General features: G+C 40.3%; 1 protein-coding gene across 2 annotated transcripts in view; it reads right to left on the reverse strand.

The window, feature by feature from the left end:
- Positions 1-6,271: 6,271 nt before the first annotated feature.
- The window catches only part of ZBTB21 (zinc finger and BTB domain containing 21), a 30,436-nt gene continuing 11,315 nt past the window's right edge, over positions 6,272-25,392 (reverse strand). Inside the window, exons 2-3 of one of the 2 annotated variants that reach the window (XR_006576362.1) lie at positions 11,789-15,126; positions 6,272-9,271 (exon numbers count right to left, since the gene is read on the reverse strand). Coding sequence is in view for 1 of the 2 variants with exons in the window: in XM_045002545.1 (XP_044858480.1) it covers positions 11,946-15,113 (3,168 nt within the window). In the remaining variant the exon portion in view is untranslated. Of the gene's footprint in view, positions 9,272-11,172; positions 15,127-25,392 lie in introns of those variants that run through there. The other variant, XM_045002545.1, reaches the window with a different exon arrangement.

The following is a 25,392-nucleotide window of genomic DNA, read 5'->3' on the forward strand; positions in this document are numbered from 1 at the left end:
TTATTCAATATCTTCATTAATGATCTGGAGGATGGCGTGGACTGCACTCTCAGCAAGTTTGCAGATGACACTAAACTTGGAGGAGTGGTAGATACATGGAGGGTAGGGATAGGATACAGAGGGACCTAGACAAATTAGAGGACTGGGCCAAAAGAAACCTGATGAGGTTCAACAAGGACAAGTGCACAGTCCTGCACTTAGGACGGAAGAATCCCATTCACTGTTACAGACGAGGGACTGAATGGCTAGGAAGCAGTTCTGCAGAAAAGGACCTAAGGGTTACAGTGGACGAGAAGCTGTATAAGAGTCAACAGTGTGCCCTTGTTGCCAAGAAGGCTAACGGCATTTTGGGCTGTATAAATAGGGGCATTGCCAGCAGATCGAGGGATGTGATCATTCCCCTCTATTTGACGTTGGTGAGGCCTCATCTGGAGTACTGTGTCCAGTTTTGGGCCCCACCCTACAAGAAGGATGTGAAAAAATTGGAAAGAGTCCAGTGGAGGGCAACAAAAATGATTAGGGGTCTGGAGCACATGACTTATGAGGAGAGGCTGAGGGAACTGGGATTGTTTAGTCTGCAGAAGAGAAGAATGAGGGGGGATTTGATAGCTGCTTTCAACTACCTGAAAGGGGTTTCCAAAGAGAATGGATCTAGACTGTTCTCAGTGGTACCTGATGACAGAACAAGGAGTAATGGTCTCAAGTTGCAGTGGGAGAGGTTTAGGTTGGATATTGTGAAAAAGTTTTTCCTAAGGAGGGTGGTGAAGCACTGGAATGAGTTACCTAGGGAGGTGGTGGAATCTCCTTCCTTAGAGGTCTTTAAGGTCAGGCTTGACAAAGCCCTGGCTGGGATGATTTAGTTGGGAATTGGTCCTGCTTTGAGCAGGGGGTTGGACTAGATGACCTCCTGAGGTCCCTTCCAACCCTGATATTCTATGATTCTATGATTAATGTTCAGGCTAGTTCACAAAGAAGCCTTATTGGAAGATATTTGGCAATCCATATCCAAAAAGGGTGAAACAAACTGTAACAAACAAATAAAAGCAACAAACTCAGCTACAAAGGGTACGTCTACACTGCAAGCGAAGATGTGTGAAGCCCTGGTAGGCCTACCTGGGATAGATTTAATCTAAGCAGCATGAGTAATAATAGCAGTGAATACACAGCAGCATGGACTTTAGTACATGCTAACCACCAGAGTACAAGCACGCTAGGGACCCTGTGTATTCTGGTAGCTTACCTGTACTAAAGCCCATGCTGCTGCATCTTCACTGATATTGTTATCCATGCTAGCTAAATTAAAGCTAGCTCACTTATGCCTACCCGTGCAACAATCATACCTTCACTTGCCGTGTTGACAAAACTGGAGACTCACCCCAGTGCAGAAGGCCTTCGTGTGTATGTCTAAACTGCAGAGTAAACCGGAGCTCAGACTCAGGGTTAAGCCTAAGCCCCCTACCATCCACACACAAATCTTTCTGAGTCGGGCCAGAAAACCCTCAGGACCTGAGCCCAAGACTTGCTGTGATGTGAGTCCAAGCACAGGCAATTTGCAGTACAGACACAGCTCAAGCCCAGGTTGCCAGACACGTGTCCGGAGAATCTGCTAACACTATCCCACAGTTCCTTTGGCCTGTGTTTTCCAGCCCTTCTATCTCAAAATTTCCTGTTTGATTCCCAGGAACTGGATTTCTGGGCTTTAGTCAAGTAACAGCCTTGCAAAAACTGGAGTAGTCTTCTTTCTCTTTTACATAACCACTGTTGCTGAGATATCAGTATCAAGGCAGTAAGTCTCTTGTTACTTATTTACAGATATTTCCCTCCTGATTCTCTTCTTCTCTTCCCCCTCCAAAATTAAACATTCTCCAATACAAGGAGAATGGAATGTCTTAGGAAATAGGTAATGGAACACAGTTTTTAACCCCTAGGTCACCAGTTCAAATGATGACCAGGTCAATAGACTGAAAGATCTGATGATTTCATGGCTGTTCAATCGTTTATGATGTGTAGAATGAATTGGTGTTGGTCCATTTTCTATTGGGCAGGTGTGTACATCTCAAAAATCACTATAATTGGCACACTTCTTGGCAGTCTAAGCAAGGAGGCCAAGGACCAAAATAACACAGAGACAACTATCTGCTCAGTCTGCAATGTTATCCTTCCAGAACAAGATTAAAGCACATTGGTAAGGTGGCCTGGTGAATGAAGTAAAAACTAGAGCAGAAGAGAGTAAGGGTACAGATACATGATCTTCATCAAATTCCTGTGGAAATTTCCTCCCATTTTGTGAAACCACATAAAGCAAATTTCCATGCCTACAGTTCCTGAGTAGTTGATATTTTATTTGAATATGGAACTTGTTTAGAAGTCAAAGCATCTTAAAAAATATATTTGTCCACCCAGCTGGTGTAGTGGATGCGACATCACGGCTCTGGGTACTGGTTCCCGTGGACGGCAGCTATTACCACTAGGCCACCCTGTCACCTATTGTGGTTTCTGGGATAAAGTTGCTTTTTTCTCCCTGTAGTTAAGTTTACTAATATCTTTCAGAGAAGTACCTTCTTGCAGGCCTATTAAATTATTTTTGGAATCTATTATGCCCCTGTTAAGGATGACACTTTACTTGACTTCTAGTTGTCTTTACGCTTTTCTTTTCTTTCTTAATTGCACTTGCTTCTTTCTATTTGTCCCATTCAAATTTCTCCTGAAACAAAGGGCCTGAATAAAATCAGAAAAGAAATAGTTTCCTGCTTGTGCCATTCTGGCTGTCAGGTTGAGTGAAGAACGAGGCTAGTACTCAGCAATGGCAAACTGCACAAGCTTAATGACAAGCCCCTACATTTGCAGACAGAGAAACCTCCACATGCAGATCTCTCCTCTCCCATCTTGAAGGTGGGGTAAGCTCTCTCCATTCCACCATCCCCCTGTACCCCATACAGGGTGCTCTGGGGGGCCACAGATTTACATGAGGGAAGGCTTGAGAACTGAGTAGGTTGAGGACCTTTATTAGGGGATCTGGGGCACCTGTGGCTAGAAGGAGTCCCCCCCCCCCCCGCGGTGCAGCACCATTAAAGTCATGTTGCCAGAGTGATGGAGATCAAAGCTGGTGTCGATCCTTGGGAATCTGCAAGGTTTTTGGGTGGGTTTCAAAACCTGTTTTGGAAGGAGGAAGCCTTGCCCCTCTAATGGGGCAATGTTGGAGAAATTTCAAAAGCAGGTCCTTGTGGAGATTTCCTTCCCTTCAGTCTCCTCCCCCAGATTTTACCATGGTGAGGGTGATCTAGCTCGTTCACAGCCATGATAGCCAGAGATAGTTGCACCATTTGAAACTCACAAAATAAAGATAACCTTAAAAAACTCAAAGATAATTGTGCATGAGGGAAGCAAGGAAAAGACTAGAGGGACCAACTCTGAGTACTCACTACATATGACTCCTTTGAATATCAGCACAACATAATGATTATGGTTGTGGGGTTTATTATATCATGAACCCACCCATCTAAGGTACTCTATGACCTATTTTTTTCAACCTACCTAATTAAGAAGGGAAAATATGATGCATTTGTTTTTCTAGTAGCTAATACTTTGAAAGTTTGCTTTGCCACAGAGTATTTTAGTACATACATACCATCATAAACAATATTATCCCCAAAAGGTAGCATTGGCCTTTAATATCTGCCAATTGTAGTTAGTAATGTCCTGTGGATGGGGCAATAAGTGGAATTTACTGGATCCATCTGTGGAGCAAGCCTGTGAGAAGTGAGGGGCAAGAAAAGTAAAAACCAAAAAATGAACCATGAAGATGTGCACATTCCTTACTAAGTGATCTTGTGCCTTTCCTCCCCCGTTGATATGTTTCTTCACCCTGACGTTGAACCTAGGCTATCTACTCTTCAAGGCAGAGACAGTGACTTTCTTCTTTTTGTGTGAAGATCTCTGAGTCCTCAGTGATAATAATGGAGAAGGACTTCAGTGGGACTGTTTGTGTAACGGTTGTAGAAACAAGGGCCTGCAAACTAATATCACCTAGTTCTTATACAGCACTTTACCAAAGAGGTCAGTATCATCTCCATTTTACAGCTAAGAAAATTAAGGCACAAAGAAGTGAAATCACTTGCCCAAAGGCACTGAGGAAGCCAGTGACAAAGCCAGGATTAGAACCAGGTGTCCAAGTGCCAGTGGCTCTATCCACTAAACCAATGTCTCACTACAGGGCACTGGAGTGTTATGTTACTTTTCCTTTGCCTCATACAATCAGGCCTTTAATTTATTCATAACCGCACGCACTTCAGTTTGGGCAGTGTTAGGGTCATTCTCTCTTCTTGTGCTGCAGTGCAAAGGAAAGGATCTTCCTCTGAAGTGCTTAGCAGCAAACAGTAATCTCAATTTGGCAAGAGAGAAAAAGGATACTCCAAACTTCAGGTTCATTCATGCATGAACCTAGCTTTTCCACAATATCTACACACTCAAAACAGTAAAATAAAACATTTCCCCCTTCAGCTGGGGATGGAGAGAGAGAGAGAGAGTATTATAGGGACCTTTATTTGCCCCTTTGAGGATTTTTAATCCCCACTGACTGGTACCTTGCTCTGTGGTTAGGTTCACACTAACCAGTATTTAAAAAAAATAAAAAATTGTTGGGTCTGTTCAGCTGTGCACGCACACCAAACACCAACTTGTTTTGTACCTCCATCGAGAAAGGGAGTCACTTCTTGTTTACTTTTCAAAAATTGCAGTATTAAGGCTTTGTTCTTTGCTTTTTAAATGTTAGGAAGTAGAAAGGTTTCAGAGTAGCAGCCGTGTTAGTCTGTATCCACAAAAAGAACAGGAGCACTTGTGGCACTTTAGAGACTAACAAATTTATTTCGGCATATAAATTTGTTAGTTTCTAAGGTGCCACAAGTACTCCTGTTCTTTTTGAGGAAGTAGAAAGACTCCAGTCCATTAAACCTGTAACTTATTTTTTATGGTATTAGTATTATTTTTGATACCCCTCTTCTTGTAAATTAAGCTACCTTAGTACTGTAAGTATAGCATTTTTAAAGAAAAAAATAAATAACAGAAACCTCTAAATTATCTAAAATAGCTTTTCTATATATCATTTTGTGATTTCAGGTCTGGTGTCTTGTAACCTAGCAGGATTAGAAACAAGTGCTGTATTTCTTTAGAGAGGGGAGATCCCCAGCGCTCTGTGCTTTTCAGAGGTCTCCAAATTTTTTTGATCATGCACCCCTATTAGTAAAAAAATATTTGAGTATGCACCTCCTCTACCATTTTTGCCGCCCCAAGCAAAAAAAGCTGCCTGAACTGCCGAAGCGGTGCTGCTCCTCCTGCCGCGCACCCCGAAGGATCCTCTTGCGCACCCCACTTTGGAGACCACTGGTATAAAGCCTTCTTTTCTAGCACTTGTGGGTCATAAGATATTAGACTTTTAACTGGGGCTGAATGATTTTTCCAGAAGCAAACAACAAGGGGTCCCTGGTAGTGCAGCTCTGATAGACTCGTGCTACTGTGTATGTGTGTTTGAAGACAGAGTGAGTATGGAGGCCAGAGCCGCTGTGAGGCAGAGGTGCTCTGTGGGGATGGCTGTAGCCTAAGAATCCGCATGGCTCAATGGTGGATTCTACAACCTATTCTGTAAAAGAATGAGGGTGGGCAAACCCCATCCCCCATGACAATGACAGATTCTTCTCAATGTGAGGTGAATCCTCCCCCTGCATTCTCTCCTAGAAGTTTTAATACGGGAAGTGGTGGCAATAAGAACTCTACTGACTCCAATGGCAGCACTACCAGGTCCCTCAATTGTTCCCTATGGTATATTTAAAACATTTAGTTCAATCCAGTTTTAGATAACATGAGGTGGGATTTTTAGACGCACCCAGTTAACCTAACTCTGCTGCCACTGAGGTTAAGTTTTACCATTGCCTTCAATGGAAGCAGAGATAGATCAATGGTACAACTCCCATTGACTGCAATGGGAACAGAGTTAAGCTAGTGCTGAAATTTTTGAAAACCCTACCCTCAAAGCACAGGTTTTGTAGCTATAAAAGGATATTTTCTATGGTAACCTCACTTTCTTTATAATATTTCAATAAAATACTTACTAAAAACAAACATAAAATGTTATTTTAATCCTAATCATACCAGCTAAAAATGGTCATGCTGTATATACAAAGCATATAGACTGAAATGTACCCTTTTGTGAGCAAAATTCCCACCCCACTATAAATAATATCACATTTGCCAAAAGATTCCAACATGAGACAATAACTCAAAAGAAACAAGTGTAAGTTTATTGGACTCCAACATTTCTTAGTCAAAATCTAAGTAAAGAAAACACACAGTAGAAAAAGTCATACAAAGCAGCAATGGATTTACATTACATTAAAGGAAGAGTTATTCTAAACTATTAATTCTCAGTCCTAAAAAAGTAAAAACCTATTAATTAAAATCCAACACTGATGTAACTGAACCAATATACAATGGCTACATGATATTCAGGATTATAAAAACAGCTTTTATTTGTCTTATATAATTCTATAACACTTTAAAATGACATGTGATTTTATGTAACTTTAAATTGGAAAATATTACAGTTTGCATGTTTATGTTGGATTATTCCAACTTCCACGAAGCGTAGGAGACTTTTTCCAAACACTACGAGTGATCCCACTTTTCCTGTTGTTTTAAAAAGGGACACTGTCAAGGTTAGACTCTGAAGTTTTGGTTTTGTAACGATTCGTAAGTTTTCAAATATTGTATTTTAAAGGGTATTTTAAATTTAACACTCTGCTACAGTAGTGGAAACCCAAACACAATATTTGTGCCAGTGTATGAGAACTACAAAAGGAAACTGATTTGTCTGTTTTAACGGTCTCAGAATAGCAAAATACAACAGATCCACAAAGCTCAGATCCATATTTCAGACACACTGCCATAGTTTGAGGGTATCCCTATCTGGGATTTTCATGCCCAAACATCTTAAATGTTAACAACTGGGGTTTAAAAATTATATTAGCTTTATTAGTACCAAGTATTGTTAACACAGGTAAAGACGTTTACAGTATGTTTATCTCGATAGTATCCCTTTATGTACAATAGTTAGTACAATTTTTGTCACAAGTCATTTTAAACAAATAAGAATCAATAGGACTTCAAAACAAAACAAAATCCCAAATACTATCAGGCTGAGTTCAACACAAAATTTAACACTGATTCACTAATTACAACATAAAAAAAATCTATCTTGCTTTGATTTTCATCTAGAACTTCTGGTAAGAAAATGTAAACAGACAGTATAGGCACATGCCAGATATTTGCACCATAATTGCTAGTGCTCAGGAGTTAGGGCCATATTCTATCCTTCCACTGATGTCAATAGAAGTTTTGGGCAAAATCTTAGGCCTTGTTTACACTTACTGGGGGTTCGACAGGTGGTGATCAATGCATCAGCAGTCGATTAGTGCGTCTAGCGAAGACCTACTAAATTGACCGCCGATCACTCTCCCATCGACTCCTGTACTCCACCTGAACGGGAAGCACAAGGGGAGTCAACGGGAGAGCTTTGTGTAGTGTGGACTCCGCGATAAGTAGATCTAAGTACATCGACTTCAGCTATGTTATTCACGTAGCTGAAGTTGTGTAACTTAGATTGATCGTCCCCCATAGTGTAGACAAGGCCTTAGAGTACAATACAGATCTGGAAGAAACCTGCACTTCCTACTTGGGCAAAAAGCCCTCATGGATGTCAATGGGAGCACTGCCTAAGGAGAGAATGCAGGAGCAGGTCCCCTACAGCTGTGTGTTTTGGTTCACTGGAGGGTTGTAAGGCTATAGTTGTGTTCTGAAATGAGACTGACAACTCAACTGCCATCTCTGAAGTTTAACTGTCTATTGTTTTCTTTAAAAAAGTTACAAAATTAGAGTAGCAATACCATTTCATGTCCTTTGTCTATTTTGGTAAAACTGCAGAATTACACACTGACTATATATGTAGCCTTTATTCAGAAGAATATTCACTTATAAAATGTTTGTTTCTACCATTAAAAGTCCACAACATGTAATTATTTCCATTGCTTACTTTGAGTGGTTGATTATGGCCCCAATTCAGCACAGCACTTAAGCATATGCTTAACGTTAATCATGTTTTAAGGCCCAATGACTGCAGTGGGACTTAAGCATGTGCTTAGCTGAATCAGTACCTACATGAACTAGCTTTACTTCACAGGCCCAATCCTGTTCCCACTAAAGTAAACAGGAATTGTCACTGACTTGAGTTGGAACAGGATGAGTCTCTGTCAAATTTTGTTGATGGAGGACAAAACAAATGAAGATAGAATTAAATTCTAAAGTATATATTAAAACATCTGCATGTTTCTGTCATGCCATACAAAAAAGAGCACAAAACGTCAAAGTTTAAGAGAAATCATACAAACTTTCTGCAATTGTTAAATAATCAGACAAAAAGCCAAGGCCTTTAGTATCCAATTCACACAGTTGCAAAACTAAACAAAATATGATGAAGACAGGTTTTTTGTATCAATAATTTGCCTATTATTCTTGTTATGGCCAAACTAGACATTCTTTAAAAGACCTTTATTGTATAAACAAGCAACTAACAATTTCTTCCATAATTTAACTTTTCTAACATATATTAAAATTACATGAGTGGAAGCATATTTATTCCATATCCTCCAAAGTAAACACTTCTGTCTCAGGGCTTTTTAAGATACTGTATAAAAGCTAATAGAAAACCAGAATTGCTGTATAAATATCTCATATTTAAAACTTTATTTAGAGAGCCTGTATTCCTTTATTGGACAACAAACAGGAACTAATTAAAAAAAGCACAGAACATGCTCAAAATTAAAACAAACTTTTAAAAATAATCTAACAAATTTATAAAGGAAACTAGTTATATCAATTTTTTTCCTGATTTTTACAATATATATTACACTTCGGGGGAGAAAAAAAAAATCAAGACTTCTTCAAAATGTAGCACCAGGTTTTTATGTGTGTGCTATTTATAATCTTAGTACACCAAAAATGCATTAAAGAAGTGCTTCAGTTGAAAATTATGATTATTTGATAGCTGAACTGGTGATCATATTTTCCTCTTAGAAGGGTATACTCATTCTTAGAAGGCTAGGTACAGACTGTCAACAAACTAAAAAGGAAATATCATGCTGTTTTGTACAGGAGTCAATGGTGAAAACTTAGGCACCAATTTTAATACCTTGCTTTCACATTTTGTCCACATAGATTTCTTCTCCTAAAAGACATTTAATGTAAACACAAAACAATTATTTAGCTGTGCTAAATATATTTAACATGGCTTTATTTCATTTTGCTTTTGTTTAATAAACAAGGTTGAGTAATTATTATTTTATGCTGAAATTACTTCTTTTCATTAAATGGTTTAGTTTTGTTAGTTGGAATTAAAAAAAGAAGTCACATCTGGAAGCGTCACCTATGAATGATTACATAGGAACCTTGTTTCATAGAATCATAGGATTAGCAGGGACCTCAAGGGTCATCTAGTGCAGGGGTTCTCAAACTGGGGGTCGGGACCCCTCAGGGGGTCACGAGCTGTCAGCCTCCACCCCAAACTCTATTTTGCCTCCAGCATTTATAATGGTGTTAAATATATAAAAAAGTGTTTTTAATTTATAAGGGGGGGGGGTCGCACACAGAGGCTTGGTATGTGAAAGGGGTCACCAGTACAAAAGTTAGAGAACCACTGATCTAGTCTAACTGTAGTTTCGATTGCAGTTTTCATCTAAAAATAGTTGCAGATTATTAGTGTAATTATGTTCTAACATAATTCATTTGGAATAAGGAAAAACACCTATGGGTAGGTGTTAGTGTGTTTAGTAGCAGTTTTAAATTTTTTTAATCCACCATGTTGTAGCAAAAGACTTTGTAGCTAATTATTGCAGTTTGCTGGTAGCTGAAAGTCTGAGGGTCATATTGTGCCATCTTCTTTTATGCTGAACTTCCCAATGAAAATAAAGTGCTATTTTAAAACAAACAAAACAAATGATGGCAAATATGGACTTTGATTAAGGTATCGAAGTATGTGCCTAACTAACCACCCACTGAAGTCAACAGGCCTACCCAGCACCTTAAAGTTAGGCACCCATGCTCAACCTTGCTGAATCAGGGCCATTGGTCCTGAATATTATCATTGTTGTCCATATCTTTGTATTTTGGGCCTCAGCCTACATTTCTTGTGACTTCTGTGGGAATTCTGGATGCTGAAGGAATGCAGTATCACAACCTTACAGGATTAAGGGCTTGAGCCTGCTCCCACTGCAGTCAGCAACCAAACTCTCATTGACTCCAGTGAAAGCAGGACTGGGCCCTAATTACACAGTACGGAATGCAATACTTTCTCTTTTCTTTTCCCATCTGAAGTTGGCCTGAATCCAAAATGGACTGTCAAGTATTTCATTCATTTACATTCTCACTGTTTATTCTAATCCATTCCACTCAATTAAATTTAAAATACCAACAGTAGAAAGATGGTTTTAACTCTGAGCTTCTAAACAAGAGAAGCACATTGTCAAAAGCAGGTGAAAAACTAATTCTGGATCCTTGCCATAGCTTCTGGCAAATATCTGATACTAATGATGCCAACCATTCCAATTGTGACTATTTTTAACCATTACCACCATGATTTTAAACAAACCCAAATAAACACTTCTAACGCAAAGGATCAGAAACAATAGAAAGTGTCAGAAAAGAAACAAATATTCTATACACCGTATTTACAAAATCCAATGATTGTAGTGTGGTGCTTTTTCCTCTGCTTTGAACTGGATATGTTTGTTTAATACAAAATTTAAATACATATTTTGTTCATTTATACAGGTGTCTATGTAAATATTTACATTTTTTTAAAAAACATATCTTTGTGCTAATGGCCACATTTACTGCCACACACAGGAGTTTATTTCACAACCCCTTCCTCCTACAAGCTTCTGCTATTGAAAGTATTATACATTCTAATGTACTCAGAATCACACACAACAGTACAAACCAGAGGAAACAAAATTGTGAATTGTTTGACATCCATTCAATGTTAGTTCATATGTATAAACAGTACTGTTGTTTGTATTATAAGTGCTGCTTTATTACAATGCTTGTAGTTACTGAAATACCTACAGTAAATTAGCCTTTGGGGCGTTATATAAAGCAGCATACATTTTTTTTCCAGAGTCTTCCATAGAAACTTCTATTTAAATGGCTGAAAGCAGGCTTGCTGCTACTTTAAATATAAAATCCAGGTATTAATATTGCTGATCTTAGATTCTATTGTATTTTGCACAAGTTCCATATAAGAACAAAACAATTCCACATTACCATAAAATAGCAAACATTCATTCCCAATAAATGTCAGGGTAACTCAAACTTGAGGTTTATTTGTTATTGCTAAAATATTACTAAAAATCTAGATTACTAAAGAAAAATATTCCATCCACTTCTTTCCTAACTTCAAGTGCAGGGCTAATATTTATAGGGAGCTCAGGTGTTCATTATACTCAAAACAAGAAGTTGGTTACAGTATAACACTACTATAAACTCACAGTTAGAATCTACATTGTTGTTCCTTTTTTGTTTTTAATGTATATTTATATATATTGACACCACAGGATGAGGATCCATGCATACAATCAAGATGTGATCGGATTTCAATGTTAATGAATTATACTGTTACTATAAGATCCCAGACAACAGTACTTTAAATTATTCAAATTTCTATCTACTAACATCAAAGTTAGTTTACCTTAATCTTCAAATCCAAGCAGCATCATAAATCCATCTTTACTTTTTTGATGTTTCTTGTCCCCTTAGATTTCTAGTTTATATGGCATACTTCTGAAATATCCTGGAAATGGTCTCCATTTAACCAGCTTTTTAAACTACCTGTTGAAGATCTCTAGCTAATTGTGTGTCTGTTCATGGCTCCAAAGACTAAATGCAGTCTTGAATGTCCTGTGACAAAGTTTACACATATATTGTCTTTTGAATGTGATTGCTGAAAGTGGTGGGGCATGATAAAAGAGCGTGTCCGATTCTTGTGGAACAAATAATTTCTCAGTAGTAGTTGGGCTCTCAGACAAACCTGTCGGACTATCAGGCTCTAAGGGCTGGATTTTGGGTAGAGGTGGGGGTGGAGGCAGAGGTGGCGGTGATGGGGAGTTAGCTGGTGGACATATCTCAGGATCTTTATTCACTGATTCCTCTGCAGCCTGTGACATATGAGACTGGAAGTGGCTCCATAGACGGAAGTTGGTCCGGAAGGCCTTGTTGCACACATGACAAATAAATGGTTTTACAGAGCACAAAAGCTCCTGGTGACGCTCCAACTGCTTGTGTACAGTAAAAATTTTTCCACATTTTTCACAGGGCCACAAGCCAGTGACTTTATTAGAAACTACTTCCTTAGCTTCTCTGTTGGTTTCAGTGACCTCATCCTCTATATCGTCTGCAGGCTCTTCTTTGACGTGAATTTTAAACTGTTTGGAAACACTTAGATCTTCAGGGAGGCATGAAGAATCTTCAGAATCAAAATTAATTTGTTCTGAAGAATCACTGAATACTCCATCTTCCTTTGCAGTAACAAAATTGTTCATTTTATTAGATTCTGATTGAGAATGCAATCTTGAAGCATTCGTTATTTCCCCATTGTGATCAAGAATAGGTAGAGAAAAATTCTCTGTTGGGGACATGGTATTTTGATTGTGAACTTCAACTTGATGACGCCAAATACTAAAGGAGGATTTAAAAGTGCGCATACACTCAAGACATGTGAGCTTTTTATATTCACACTTGCTTTCATGTTCATGCTTCAGCTCTGGAGAAGAAAATCTAAGGCTGCAATAAGGACAGACTGTTGCATTTCTACAAAGTCGCTCATGATTTCCCTGTTCAATAAGAGAGGAAAGCTTAGCATTACAAAGACGGCACTGATAGACCTCTTTGTTTTCAACTGGACTTGCAATATGAATGTGCTCTTTTTGCTTAGAAGCCTTATTTCCTCCAATTGGTTTTTCCCCTGGATGCATTTTTATGTGCTGTTTAAATTGGGAGAGAAAACGATAAGCTTTTCCACAGTAGGTACAAATGTAGGCTCCTTTGGATCTTGATCTTAAGTTCCTTTTGATGACTTGCTGTGCTTGTGAACTGGACTGTCCCTGAAAACCTTGTTTGCCACGTCGTAGTTTAACAATCAGTGCTTTCTTAATCTCTCTCTCTCTCACAATATCAATTAATTTTCTTTGGAATTTTTCATCCAAGACAGCATGTGAACTGGAAGCAGGTGAGGGGTTCTTCACAATTCCATGCTGTGTCTGGCAATGAGTCCATACTTTGAAGTTCGTATGAAATCTCTTGTGGCATATATCACAAGCATATGGTTTTTCTGGATTATGATACATATTAACATGACGGTGAAGGCCTGCTGTAGATCTGAAAATCTTAAGGCAGTGCTTGCATTTAAACTTTTTGTTTGGTCTCACTTCTTCTAATTCAGTGTATTCATCTTTACTGACATCAGAATCTGGAAAGTCAGCATCAAGACGCATAGGACTTGAACTTTCCTCAAAATTATCCTCTGACCCAGGAGAACCATGCTCATTCACTTTCAGTTTTTTAAATGGTAGCCTTCTATCTGCTTGAAACCTCCTTTTTGCTGGAAGTCTACTCATATCCCTATTATCATCCTCAGTTTTAAAAGGGAAGTCTTTATTGGCAGATGTTGAAGCATCTCCTACTGTAACTCTTATTATTTCAGAAGGCTCTGAAAGTGGGCTGCTAGGTTCAGTTTTTATTCGTACATCAGTTAGAGGAGAAGCTACCTCCCTATCAGTCGACTGAGAGGCACTAAAGGACCTAAGGCGGTGTGGGTGTATAACCTGTGTTTTGTCATCTAGGACAGCCTTTTCTGAAAACTCTTTCAAGGATGACTTTTGAGATGTAACATTAAATGTTTTTCCCTGTGAGTCACTAGTCCCCAATGATGATCCATGTGAAGCTTTTAAATCAATAGAAGATGAATAAATAGGAACCTGACTATCCATGGACAATGACCTTCGAAGGAGACTTTTTACAAGTGGGCCACTCCGGTCAATACTTTGGTTTTCAGGACCAGATCCACTAGATGGAACCACTAGTCCTAATTTTGAGTAGTATAGCAAATTCCTATCTTCTCCTTGACCATTTCCTTTTCCTGTCTCTCGCAACAAAAATGTAGATTCTGATGAACCATGCAGAGATAAGATTGGAGGACGTGGTCTTTTTAATGATATCTCTGCAGCTTTTCCTCTTAGAAGCTGACCACTCACTCCTGGCTCATCACACAAAGTTTCTTTCTCAGCTAAAGGCTTTTGTGGCAATACTGCATTCCTCTTTACCAAGCCACTTCTACTTTGGTCATCCACAGTTCCAGAAGGTTCATGAAGTTTGGTGTAGCTCACAGGACTGTCTTTTAGCCACCTCCTGTCACTTAATGATAAACTGTGAAGTGGGTCAATTGGTTTTGTTACTTGTGGTCTATTGTTTGTTTTGATGGCAATGGAGTGTGAAGGCTTAGAACTATGGCTTAAATCATGTGTTTGACTGACATTTTTAACTTGTGCTTCATTTCTGCTCTGACAAACAATGACACTTCTCTTCTGAGAACTGCTTTCATCATCTTCTTGAAACAATATTTTTTTAATGGGACATGCTGGAAAAGGAGCTTGAGGACTCTTAGAAACAATGTTGGTAAGAAAGGAAATTCCAAGGCTGTAGCCCAATTCTTGAACAGCCGCAAGACTGCTTTTCTCAACAAACAAAGACGAAGAGTAAATGTAGTTTAATACATTCTCAAAAGCATCTGGTTCACAGAAGTCAAGCTGAAACACTGATTGAGACTCATTCTCTTTATTTGTGAAGAGAGTCTGGAAGTATTCACTGCTGGCAGCCAGAACATTTTTATGAGCTCTAAATTTTTGGTCTCCCACTATAAGAATAACATCACATAGCTGTCCTTTTAGACGTTCCTCATTCAAAGCACTTAAGAGAGAAATGGCATGTGCTGGGTTTATGTAATGCAAGAGCCCCTCCATGATTTGGATTTATCTGAAAAACAAAAATAAAGATAGTTATGGTCTGTTTTATATACACTTCTAAAATATAACATGAACCTATACAACCAATTAGTTTCTGATTATAGCCCACATAGCTATTTTTTTTATTAACATTAAAGAATTGTAAGTTTTGGGGCTATGCCTGGGACTTAAAAGAACAAAGGCAATCTGCATCCATAACTCCAGTAGATACACGGGCATGAAAAAAAGCAATTTGTGATTTTGCTTTTCCAATGCACCTTAAATAGTCACTCTTCATTAAGATTATTATAGCTGACCAATAAGGGAAGCTATGTTCTCTTCCTGTAGCTAGCATATGCCTACTTCTCTTTATGCAGGAATACCCAGTAAGTTGACTCAGTGTGAAGGAAGTTTTTTCCAACCAATACTTCTGCAAAGACATATTAAAAAAATATTGCTAAAATCCTGAATCTGAGACCTACATTTAAAAATTAACCCATATTGTAACTCATTTTTGAGGCCAAACAACATAGACAGTACCGTTAACTGAACAGACTAAAGTTTTTTGTTGCTATTTTTTTAAATGATGGAAAAAAACCTATACTGCTTAATTGTCTCTGATGAAGACTGGTGTAATTAACTCTCATATTTGCTTATATTTAAGGGAAAGGCAAAACGTATACATTAACAACTTTGGAAGTGTATTACTAAAAAAAAAAATTTACTTGTAATTGAGTGGCCAGGTATCCTGCCTTTCTGGGAATTTAACAGTTTTACAATGGAGTCTAAGTATTTCTTTTGTCACGACTTCAGTATATAGTGTACCACCAACTAAACTCCCTCGTTTGACCCCAGCAACAGATGAAGTTGGTGTCCTTGTGCCTTTGAGCACGGTTCTAGAGTGGTTATTCCTCACTGTATTGTTGCATGCCATGAAGCTGTAGTGCTCAAATCCTCAGATGACACATATATGGATAGCATTAGCCTTTTTGAGACAGCATCACTCTGGAAGCTCATGTGGAGTTGCTTGCCCGCTATGATCCCTAGATCCTTTTGAGGGTCACTGGTTTCTGGGATACAATACCTCATTCTATAGGCATGACCTGTGTGGCACTCTGTACCTCAAAGCAGCATCCGGGAACCCCCATATTCATCCTGTCATATAATTAAGATTAGTGCTGTCAAATGATCAAAAAGATTAATCTTGATTAATTGCAAGATTAAAAAAATTAATCATGATTAATCATAGTTTTAATCACACTGTTAAATAATAACAGAATACCAATTTAAATTTATTATACATATTTTTGGATGTTTTTCTATATTTTCAAAATATATCCATTTCAATTACATGACTCAATAAAAAGTGTAGAGTGCTCACTTTATATTTTTTATTACAAATATTTGCACTGTAAAAAAATAATCTACAAGTGAAAGCATAAAGGGGCATATGAATATTTAGCATATCTGGCATATAAATACCTTGCCAACATTGGCTACAACAGTCCCATGCGAATGCCTCTTTTCACTTTTAGGTGACATTGTAAATAAGAAGCGAGCAGCATTATCTCCCATAGATGTAAACAAACTTGTTTGTCTTACCGAATGGCTGAACAAGAAGTAGGACTGAGTAGACTTGTAGGCTCTAAAGTTTTATATCATTTTGTTTGAGTGCAGTTATGTGAAAAAATAATTCTACATTTCTAAGTTGCACTTTCATAATAAAGAGATTCATCTCATACAAGTAGGGCAATTAAAAATACTGTTTTTTTAAAATCTCGTAATCAGCAGCGGAGTTGTAAACAAAGAATTTACAATTCTGTAAGAGAAGCACCACACAATGGGGGATTGCTCAATCCTGTGACTCAGCAAAACCCACCAGGACGTGTCTGGGCTAGTGTTTTCCAAGCACATGGACTGAGGATATAAAATAAGGGACAGTGGCATCATGCTTTTGCCTTTCTCCTACTCTACCTACCCGGGAAGCAACAAGAACGCTGGGAAGACAAAGACTTGAACTGTGTAGACTGGTCCCAGGCTTAAAGGGGAAGCCTGTGTAGTAAGAACTGTCACTTAGCTACAACATCCAGTAGGATCAGAAAAATTGCTTGATCTAAATACTGCCTAGTTTAATGAGGTTTAAGATTTAGACTGTACGCTTAACTTATTTTTTTTGGTAACTATCGCTGACTTTGTGCGCCTAACACTTATAATAATTTAAATTCTATCTTTCTGTAGTATATAAATTTGTTTTATATTTTACCTAAAACAGTGTGTTTTGGATGAAGTGCTTTGGAAATCTCAGCTCAGTTTACAAAGGCTAGCATATGTCCTCTCCACGTCGAGGGAGCAGAGGACTGGGTAATAAACTTATACTGGTCAGGAGTCTGACCAGGGCAAGAGGGTGTATTCCAGGAGTCCAAGGCTGGGGGCTTGGGAGATTTGCTTGTGCCTTTCTCTGTGTGATTTGTGAGTAGCTCAGGGAGCATTCATGCAATCTAGCTGGGTGTGGGGCTCCATATGCTGTTGGACTGAGTGATGACAGTCAGGGGCAGCTCTAGACATTTCACCACCCCAAGCACGGCGGCATGCTGTGGGGGGCGTTCTGCTGGTCGCCGGTCCCGGGCCTGGAGCCGCCCCTGATGACAATACCTGGAGGGGTTTGCTGCTTGTCACTAGCAAAGCATTGTGAGAGACAGCCCAGGCTGGAGAGTTAAGGGAGCACAGCAGTACCTCAGTTCCAGGTTGTACTCCAGGGATCCCATCACAACCTGCAGTTCTTGTTCCTAGATGTATACCTGCATTTGGCTGTATTAAAATGTATTCTGTTTGAATGGGCCCAGCTTATCAAGTGTTTCAGATTGCTTTTTATGAATGTCCTGTTCTCAACATGGTTTACCACTCCGCCAATCTTTTTGTCATCCTCAAATTTTAATCAGCAATAATGGGATAGGATGATCCCCAGCTGAAGCATCCTCCAGTGGCAAGCTGTGGAACAAGTGTGCCTGTCTCCGTTTCCCCTTTTGTTTGCACAAGAAAGGAACATAAATCTCTCAAAGTTTGATACAAAGCCTGCCTCTAGGTGTAATTTATTCATACACACCAAGGCAGTAATTCCCCAAAAATCTTGTAATAAAACCATTTTGCAATTTCCACAATAGAGCCAGAGTTGGCTTTTTCCATTCCCCTCTCCAAGGACATCATCTTCAAGTCCCCATATCAAGAGTCAAAACAGCATTTTCTTCCCAGTTCATTTTGCCCCAATCCAGGTCCACCTTGTCAGGCCTCCCTGCCAGAGTGCCCAATTTTCCAGCAGTGTTCCAGTCTCTCCCTGCTATGGAGTCCTACTCCATTCTTCCTCAACACTCCTCTTGTTTCCAGACTCATCTTCCCCGACCACATTGATCTCCCCCTTTCATAGGGGCCACTGCCCAACCCTTCTGCTCATCGGGGGTCCCCAGCTTTGATCAGTTCTCGCCAATGGCTTTCCTCCAAGCTCCTCACCAAAAAGCTCACAGTTACTGCTCTCCTTCCAAACTCAGCTCACTCCCAAGCAACTTCTGCCAGCTCTTCCTTGATGCTTCCTGTCTCTCTCTGAGTCATCTCAGGTTCTCTCTCTTCTGGTCTTGTACAGCTCTCACCTGACAATTTCCTCCCTAGAGGGCCCTGGTGTCCACTTTCAAGCCCAACTGGGAGTCAGCTCACCAATCACTGGTACACTGGCCTCTTCCAACTTAAGGGGCTAGTGCCACCCTATGACAAGTGATTTTATATTTACTTGAAAGATATATTAATAACATTGATGTAAATGTTAAATACCATTCGACCTAGTACTGATCCTTGTGGAGCCCCACTAGAAGCCACCTTGACTCAGTGGTGATTCGCCATAAAAGACTACTCTGAAATCTGTCACTTAGCCAGTTCTTAATCCATTTAACAGGTGCTTTATCAATATTGTACAGTGCTAACCTTTTAATCAGAATGTTGTGCAGTACTATGTAAAATGCTTTACACAAATCTAAGTATATTACATCTAGGCAGTTACTTTTATCAACCAAACTTGTAATCTCAAGCAATGAAATCAGGTTTGTTTGACAAGACCTATTTTCCGTAAAACCAGATTGACTAGCATTAACTATTATTCCTATACTATAATTCTTTATCAATCAAATCCCCTTTGAAACTCAAAAGGTTCTACCTTGGCCTCAGCCAGGGCGTGAACCTACAGGTGTTCAGTGCACTGCAGGAAGTAGGACTGATCAGACTTATAGGTACTAGGTCAAACACACACCATAGTCTGCCTAATACCATGAACAAAACAGCAGAATTCCATTTCTTCAACTGAACTGAAACTATATTCAGTACAGAGCTAGTGTCTGTGAAACTCTCTCCTTTTAATATTTCTAATATTAAGCCCATCGCTGAAATATCCAGGGGGCAAAATCAAGACTATTGACACAAGATCATGAAGACAGCAACAACTAATAAAAGATAATTTTGTTTCAATATTCCTGGATTGATAAGGTCCTTAGCAAAAACTATGTATTCCTATATTTTCCAGTATTAACATGCCACAGAGATCCTTAAGCAAATCACAGTGTATTTGGTCTCAGGAAATCCTTGTGCAACAATGCATATTCAAGGGAAAGAACTGGCAAATATTAATCTAAAAATACATTGTACAGATTTGCTATCACTGTGCAAACTGTCCCAGGACACAGGGGCCTATCAGGTTACTTGTATTATAGTACAGTGTTTAATTACTAGATCATATATTACTTTTCCCACATGACCTCTGCCTGATTGAGTGCACAGGATGGATAGTGCTCACTAAATGAACAATTATTCACTATTTTTATCTTCAGCATCCAATGTGTGGCCCCTGCTTTATTTACTGTACAACATCCAACACTACACTGAATACAAGATTATTAATTTTCTCATGTTTTTCTGTGGTTCCGATCACCATAGTATGAGTGCTTTACGCTAATGAATTTATCTTCACAATACTCCTATGAGATGAAGTGGTAGTATTTTTTCCATCAGTAAAATGGTGGATGGAGGCACAGAGAAATTAAGACCAACATAGTCAAGCATCCACTAATTTTGATTGCCCAATTATAAACAACGAGGACCTAATCTTATAGAGTACTTAGCATTTTTGTAGCACTTTACATGTTTCAAAGCACAGCTCCCATTAGCTTAGGATACAGTTAGGAGTGCTCACCACTTCTGCAAGTTAGACCCCAAGTGTCACACACTGGACATCCAGAAAATGAGGAACACATAATTAATGGCCAACTATGAACATTTTGGTTTAAGTGGCTTGCCCAGCATCATATAGGACCTCTGTGGCAGAGGCAGGGATAGAATTCAGTTTTCCAGAGCAGCATTCAACTTCCTCAACCATGGGACCACCTTTCACTTTCTGCAGTTCCCTAGCTCATAAGAGATGCCCTACTGGGTCAGAACAAAGGTCCATCTAGCCCAGTATCCTGTCTTCTGACAGTGGCCAGTGCCAGGTGCTTCACAGGGAATGAACAGAACAGGTAATCATCAAGTGATCCATCCCTTGTCGCTCATTCCCAGCTTCTGGCAAACAGAGGCTAGGAACACCATTCCTGCCCATCCTGGCTAACAGCCATTGATGGACCTATCCTCCACGAATTTATCTAGTTATTTTTTGAACCTTGTTATGGTCTTGGCCTTCACAACATCCTCTGGCAAGGACTGTGAGTTGTGTGAAGAAATACTTCCTTTTATTTGTTTTAAGCCTGCTGCCTATTAATTTCATTTGGTAACCCCTAGTTCTTGTGTTATGAGAAGTAGTAAACCACACTTCCTTATCTACTTTCTCCACACCAGTCATGATCTTATAGACCTGAATCGTATCTCCCCTTAGCTGTCTCTTTTCCAAGCTGAAAAGTCCCACTCTTATTAATCTTGCTTCATATGGAAACCGCTCCATACCCCTTGTCATAAACAGATAGTTAAGGGTTAAGGTCTGTTTTACCTGTAAAGGGTTAACATGTAGTACCTGGTGACCACCTGACCAGAGGACCAATCAGAGATAAGATTTTTTCAAATCTCTGTGGAGGGAAGCCTTTGTCTGTGTGAGAACTGTTTTTGGATCTAACAGAGGACAGTCATGTCTCCAAGTTCTCCTGGAGTAGTTTCTACTAATTAATAGTGAGTATTAATTAGAAAGGCGAATTAGTCTTATGATTTGATTTCTATATTTGCAATTGTGTGTTTGCTAAAGGAAATGCTTTATTCCTGTTTGCTGATATTGCTTTTACTGAGAAAAGGGGGAGAGGGGATTCTCTCCAGAGATTGATAAGGTTATACCCTATGAGTGTCCAGCTTGGGCTCATAGAGATTCTGTACTTTCTTTTTGTTCTCTTAATAAATTCTTTTCTATTAAGGACTCGTTGGTCTTTCCTTGGGTGGATTCTCAGGGAAAGGGGAGGGGGAGGTATCCCTCTGTAGTTGGATCCCGGTATCTCTCCTAGGAAAAGGGAGGGGGGGGAGGAAGCAGGGGGAATGGTTTGTTTCTCCTGGGTGTGAGAACTCCATGGATTTGGGGCTCTTGGAATCCCCTAGGATTTTGGGGAAGGACTGTGTCTCAATCCACATTTCTTGATTGAGTGGTGGCAGCGAGAAGGAACCCCACCCTAAGGGTTAGGGTGGTGGCAGAATACCTGCGGGTCCCCATCTTTGAACCCACAAGCTCAAAGTGGGGGTGAGATCCCATAGGACATGGTGGCAGAATACATGCGGGTCCCCATCTTTGAACCCACAAGCTCAAAGTGGGGGTGAGATCCCATGACATGGTGGCAGCGGAGTTTCGAACCCATTGTTACAAGTAGTTTTTTTTCAGCTGGGCTACGCTGAAGGGAGCTATTCTCTTCTTCTAGAGCAGTAAAGCAACCTGGGTTAGAAGGAGTTTTTTTATCTCTGCTGGCTATGCTGAGGAAAAACTCTTCCCTAGAGGTGTGTCCTTCCTTTGTGATATCAGGTATCACTCAGGATTCCTAAGGTGGGGGGAAGTGCTCGACAAAGTACATTCCCATCCAGCGGGAAAAACAGGTTTGGGGGGGGGAGACAGAAACCCTCCAGCCACATTTTTTTTCCCTGTGTCTTTTGAAATCCTCTGGAGCCAGGGAATACAAATCCCTGAGAGGATTTACTAGACTTTTCTCGCAGGTACTAAGTAGCACCAGCTTCTTCTTTTTTTTCTTTTGTCTTTGTCTGCTTGAAAACAGCTAGGAAAGAGGTGTAAGTTTTTCTAGGAGGCTTGTTAGAAAGGACCCCTACTGTGAGGTACTTAGCAAGTGCTAGAAACAGGACAAACCAGTTTTTTTGGTCTTCTCAGTATATCAGCAAACAGCAACTACACATTTGCAAATGAAAAGGTTTTTTTCTTTTCTATTCAGTCTCTCGGGAATAGAAAGGGTTAGGAATTGGGGGAACCAGTTCACTGAATGCACAGGGGTGTGGCCAGCACCAAAAAGCACAAAGACATGAAAAAGCAACAAGCCACACAGGCTAACCACAAGAGGGAGCTGAAGAAACAAAAAGCTACCCACAGAGCCAAAAAGGCAGCCAAACAGGCTGAGCACAGAAAGCACTGTTCCCCATCCCAAAAAATTTCCCACCTACATGGCAGGTGAGGACACTAAGGCCTTCTTCAAAAAGGTTAAAAGGACCTGCCATGGGTATAGCATCCCTGAAGACCAGTACAAGGACTGGTCAGGAAAGTGGACTTTTGCTGTCTATGACAATTATTCCATCCCCATGCTATTGGGGGAAAACTTGGCCAACCATGTAAAGCTGGCCAAGAGGGGGGGAGTGGTCACCCGCGGCCAGGCCAAACAAGCAGGCACTCCCATCCCTGTTCCTGAGCCATCCACCAGGACCCTGTCTGTGTTACCAGAGACCCAGACAGAGGTGGTGGAACCGGATCTCATGCCAACAACTACAGCAGCCATAGTACATCCAGTCCCAGGACCGGAACTGGAAAAGCAACCAGCGGCAGAACCAGCGCCAGCACTGACGCCAGCGCTTGCAACTCCACCGCCAGGGGGCGCCAACGGGCCTAAACTGGCAGAAGCAGCAGACAACTCTACCCAAGAGGCTCAGCCAGAGCCTGAAATATCACCTTGTGCACCCGCGGAGAGCGGTCCACAGTCAATGGAAACAACCTCATCACCTACATCGCTCCCAGAGGAACTGGTGTCTCCCGCCTCAAGGGAACAGTTCCAGACAGAGCAGGAAGCCGATGACAGCCTTAAGAAAGCTTGGGCGGCGGCACGAAGCAACCCACCGCCTCTCAGCTCTTCTACCCAATTCCAGTTTGTTGTAAAACAAGGACTTTTATATAAGGACATTCTTTCTGGTCAACACCAGGAAGGCCAGCATCCTCAAAGACAGTTGGTAGTTCCAACTAAGTACTGGGACAAGCTCTTAAGCTTGGGCCCTGACATCCCAGTGGGCATTCTGGGGTCAACAAAGCAAAAACAGGTTAAAAACATTCCTTCCACTGGGAGGGGATGGGCAAGGACGTTGCCAAGTATGTCCGCTCAAATGCATACAAAGTGTTCTTCAGTGTCAAATATCTTGTTGTTTACATACTTAGTAGTATATGTAATAGTGCATGTGTTTTGTTAATCTGTTTATTTTAAAGTTCTAGAAGGAAATCACCGCCAGTGTGGTTCCCCCACTGTCTGCGATTTGGGGGGCGTGTCATAAACAGATAGTTAAGGGTTAAGGTCTGTTTTACCTGTAAAGGGTTAACATGTAGTACCTGGTGACCACCTGACCAGAGGACCAATCAGAGATAAGATTTTTTCAAATCTCTGTGGAGGGAAGCCTTTGTCTGTGTGAGAACTGTTTTTGGATCTAACAGAGGACAGTCATGTCTCCAAGTTCTCCTGGAGTAGTTTCTACTAATTAATAGTGAGTATTAATTAGAAAGGCGAATTAGTCTTATGATTTGATTTCTATATTTGCAATTGTGTGTTTGCTAAAGGAAATGCTTTATTCCTGTTTGCTGATATTGCTTTTACTGAGAAAAGGGGGAGAGGGGATTCTCTCCAGAGATTGATAAGGTTATACCCTATGAGTGTCCAGCTTGGGCTCATAGAGATTCTGTACTTTCTTTTTGTTCTCTTAATAAATTCTTTTCTATTAAGGACTTGTTGGTCTTTCCTTGGGTGGATTCTCAGGGAAAGGGGAGGGGGAGGTATCCCTCTGTAGTTGGATCCCGGTATCTCTCCTAGGAAAAGGGAGGGGGGGGAGGAAGCAGGGGGAATGGTTTGTTTCTCCTGGGTGTGAGAACTCCATGGATTTGGGGCTCTTGGAATCCCCTAGGATTTTGGGGAAGGACTGTGTCTCAATCCACATTTCTTGATTGAGTGGTGGCAGCGAGAAGGAACCCCACCCTAAGGGTTAGGGTGGTGGCAGAATACCTGCGGGTCCCCATCTTTGAACCCACAAGCTCAAAGTGGGGGTGAGATCCCATAGGACATGGTGGCAGAATACATGCGGGTCCCCATCTTTGAACCCACAAGCTCAAAGTGGGGGTGAGATCCCATGACACCCCTAATAATTTTTGTTGCCCTTTTCTGAACCTTTTCCAATTCCAATATATCTTTTTTAGAGATGGGGGATAGGCCACATCTGCACACAGTACTCAAGATGTGGGTGCACCATTGATTTATATAGAGGCAACATGATATTTTGTCCTATTACCTATCCCTTTCTTAATTATTCCCAGCATTCTGTTCGCTTTTTTGACCGCTCTGCACATTGAGTGGATGTTTTCAGAGAACTATCCACAATGACTCCAAGATCTCTTTCTTGAGTGGTAACAACTAATTTAGACCTCATCATTTTATATGCATAGTTGGGATTATGCTTTCCAATGCGTATTACTTTGCATTTATCAACATTAAATTTCATCTGCCATTTTGATGCCCAGTCACCCAATTTTGAGAAATCCTTTTGTAGCTCTTAGCAGTCTGCCTGGATCTCCACTATCTTTAGTAATTTTGTATCATCTGCAAATTTTGCCACCTCATTGTTTGCCCCTTTTCCCAGATAATTTATGAATATGTTGAATAGGACTGGTCCCAGAACAGACCCCTGGGGGACACCACTATCTACCTCCTCTCCATTCTGAAAACTTACCATTTATACCTACCCTTTGTTTCCTATCTTTTAACCAGTTACCAATCCATGAGAGCACCTTCCCTCTTATCACGTGACAGCTTACTTTGCATTAAGAGCCTTTCGT

This window comes from Mauremys mutica, chromosome 1 (genome assembly GCF_020497125.1).
Source record: "Mauremys mutica isolate MM-2020 ecotype Southern chromosome 1, ASM2049712v1, whole genome shotgun sequence".
Classification (NCBI taxonomy): domain Eukaryota; kingdom Metazoa; phylum Chordata; order Testudines; family Geoemydidae; genus Mauremys; species Mauremys mutica.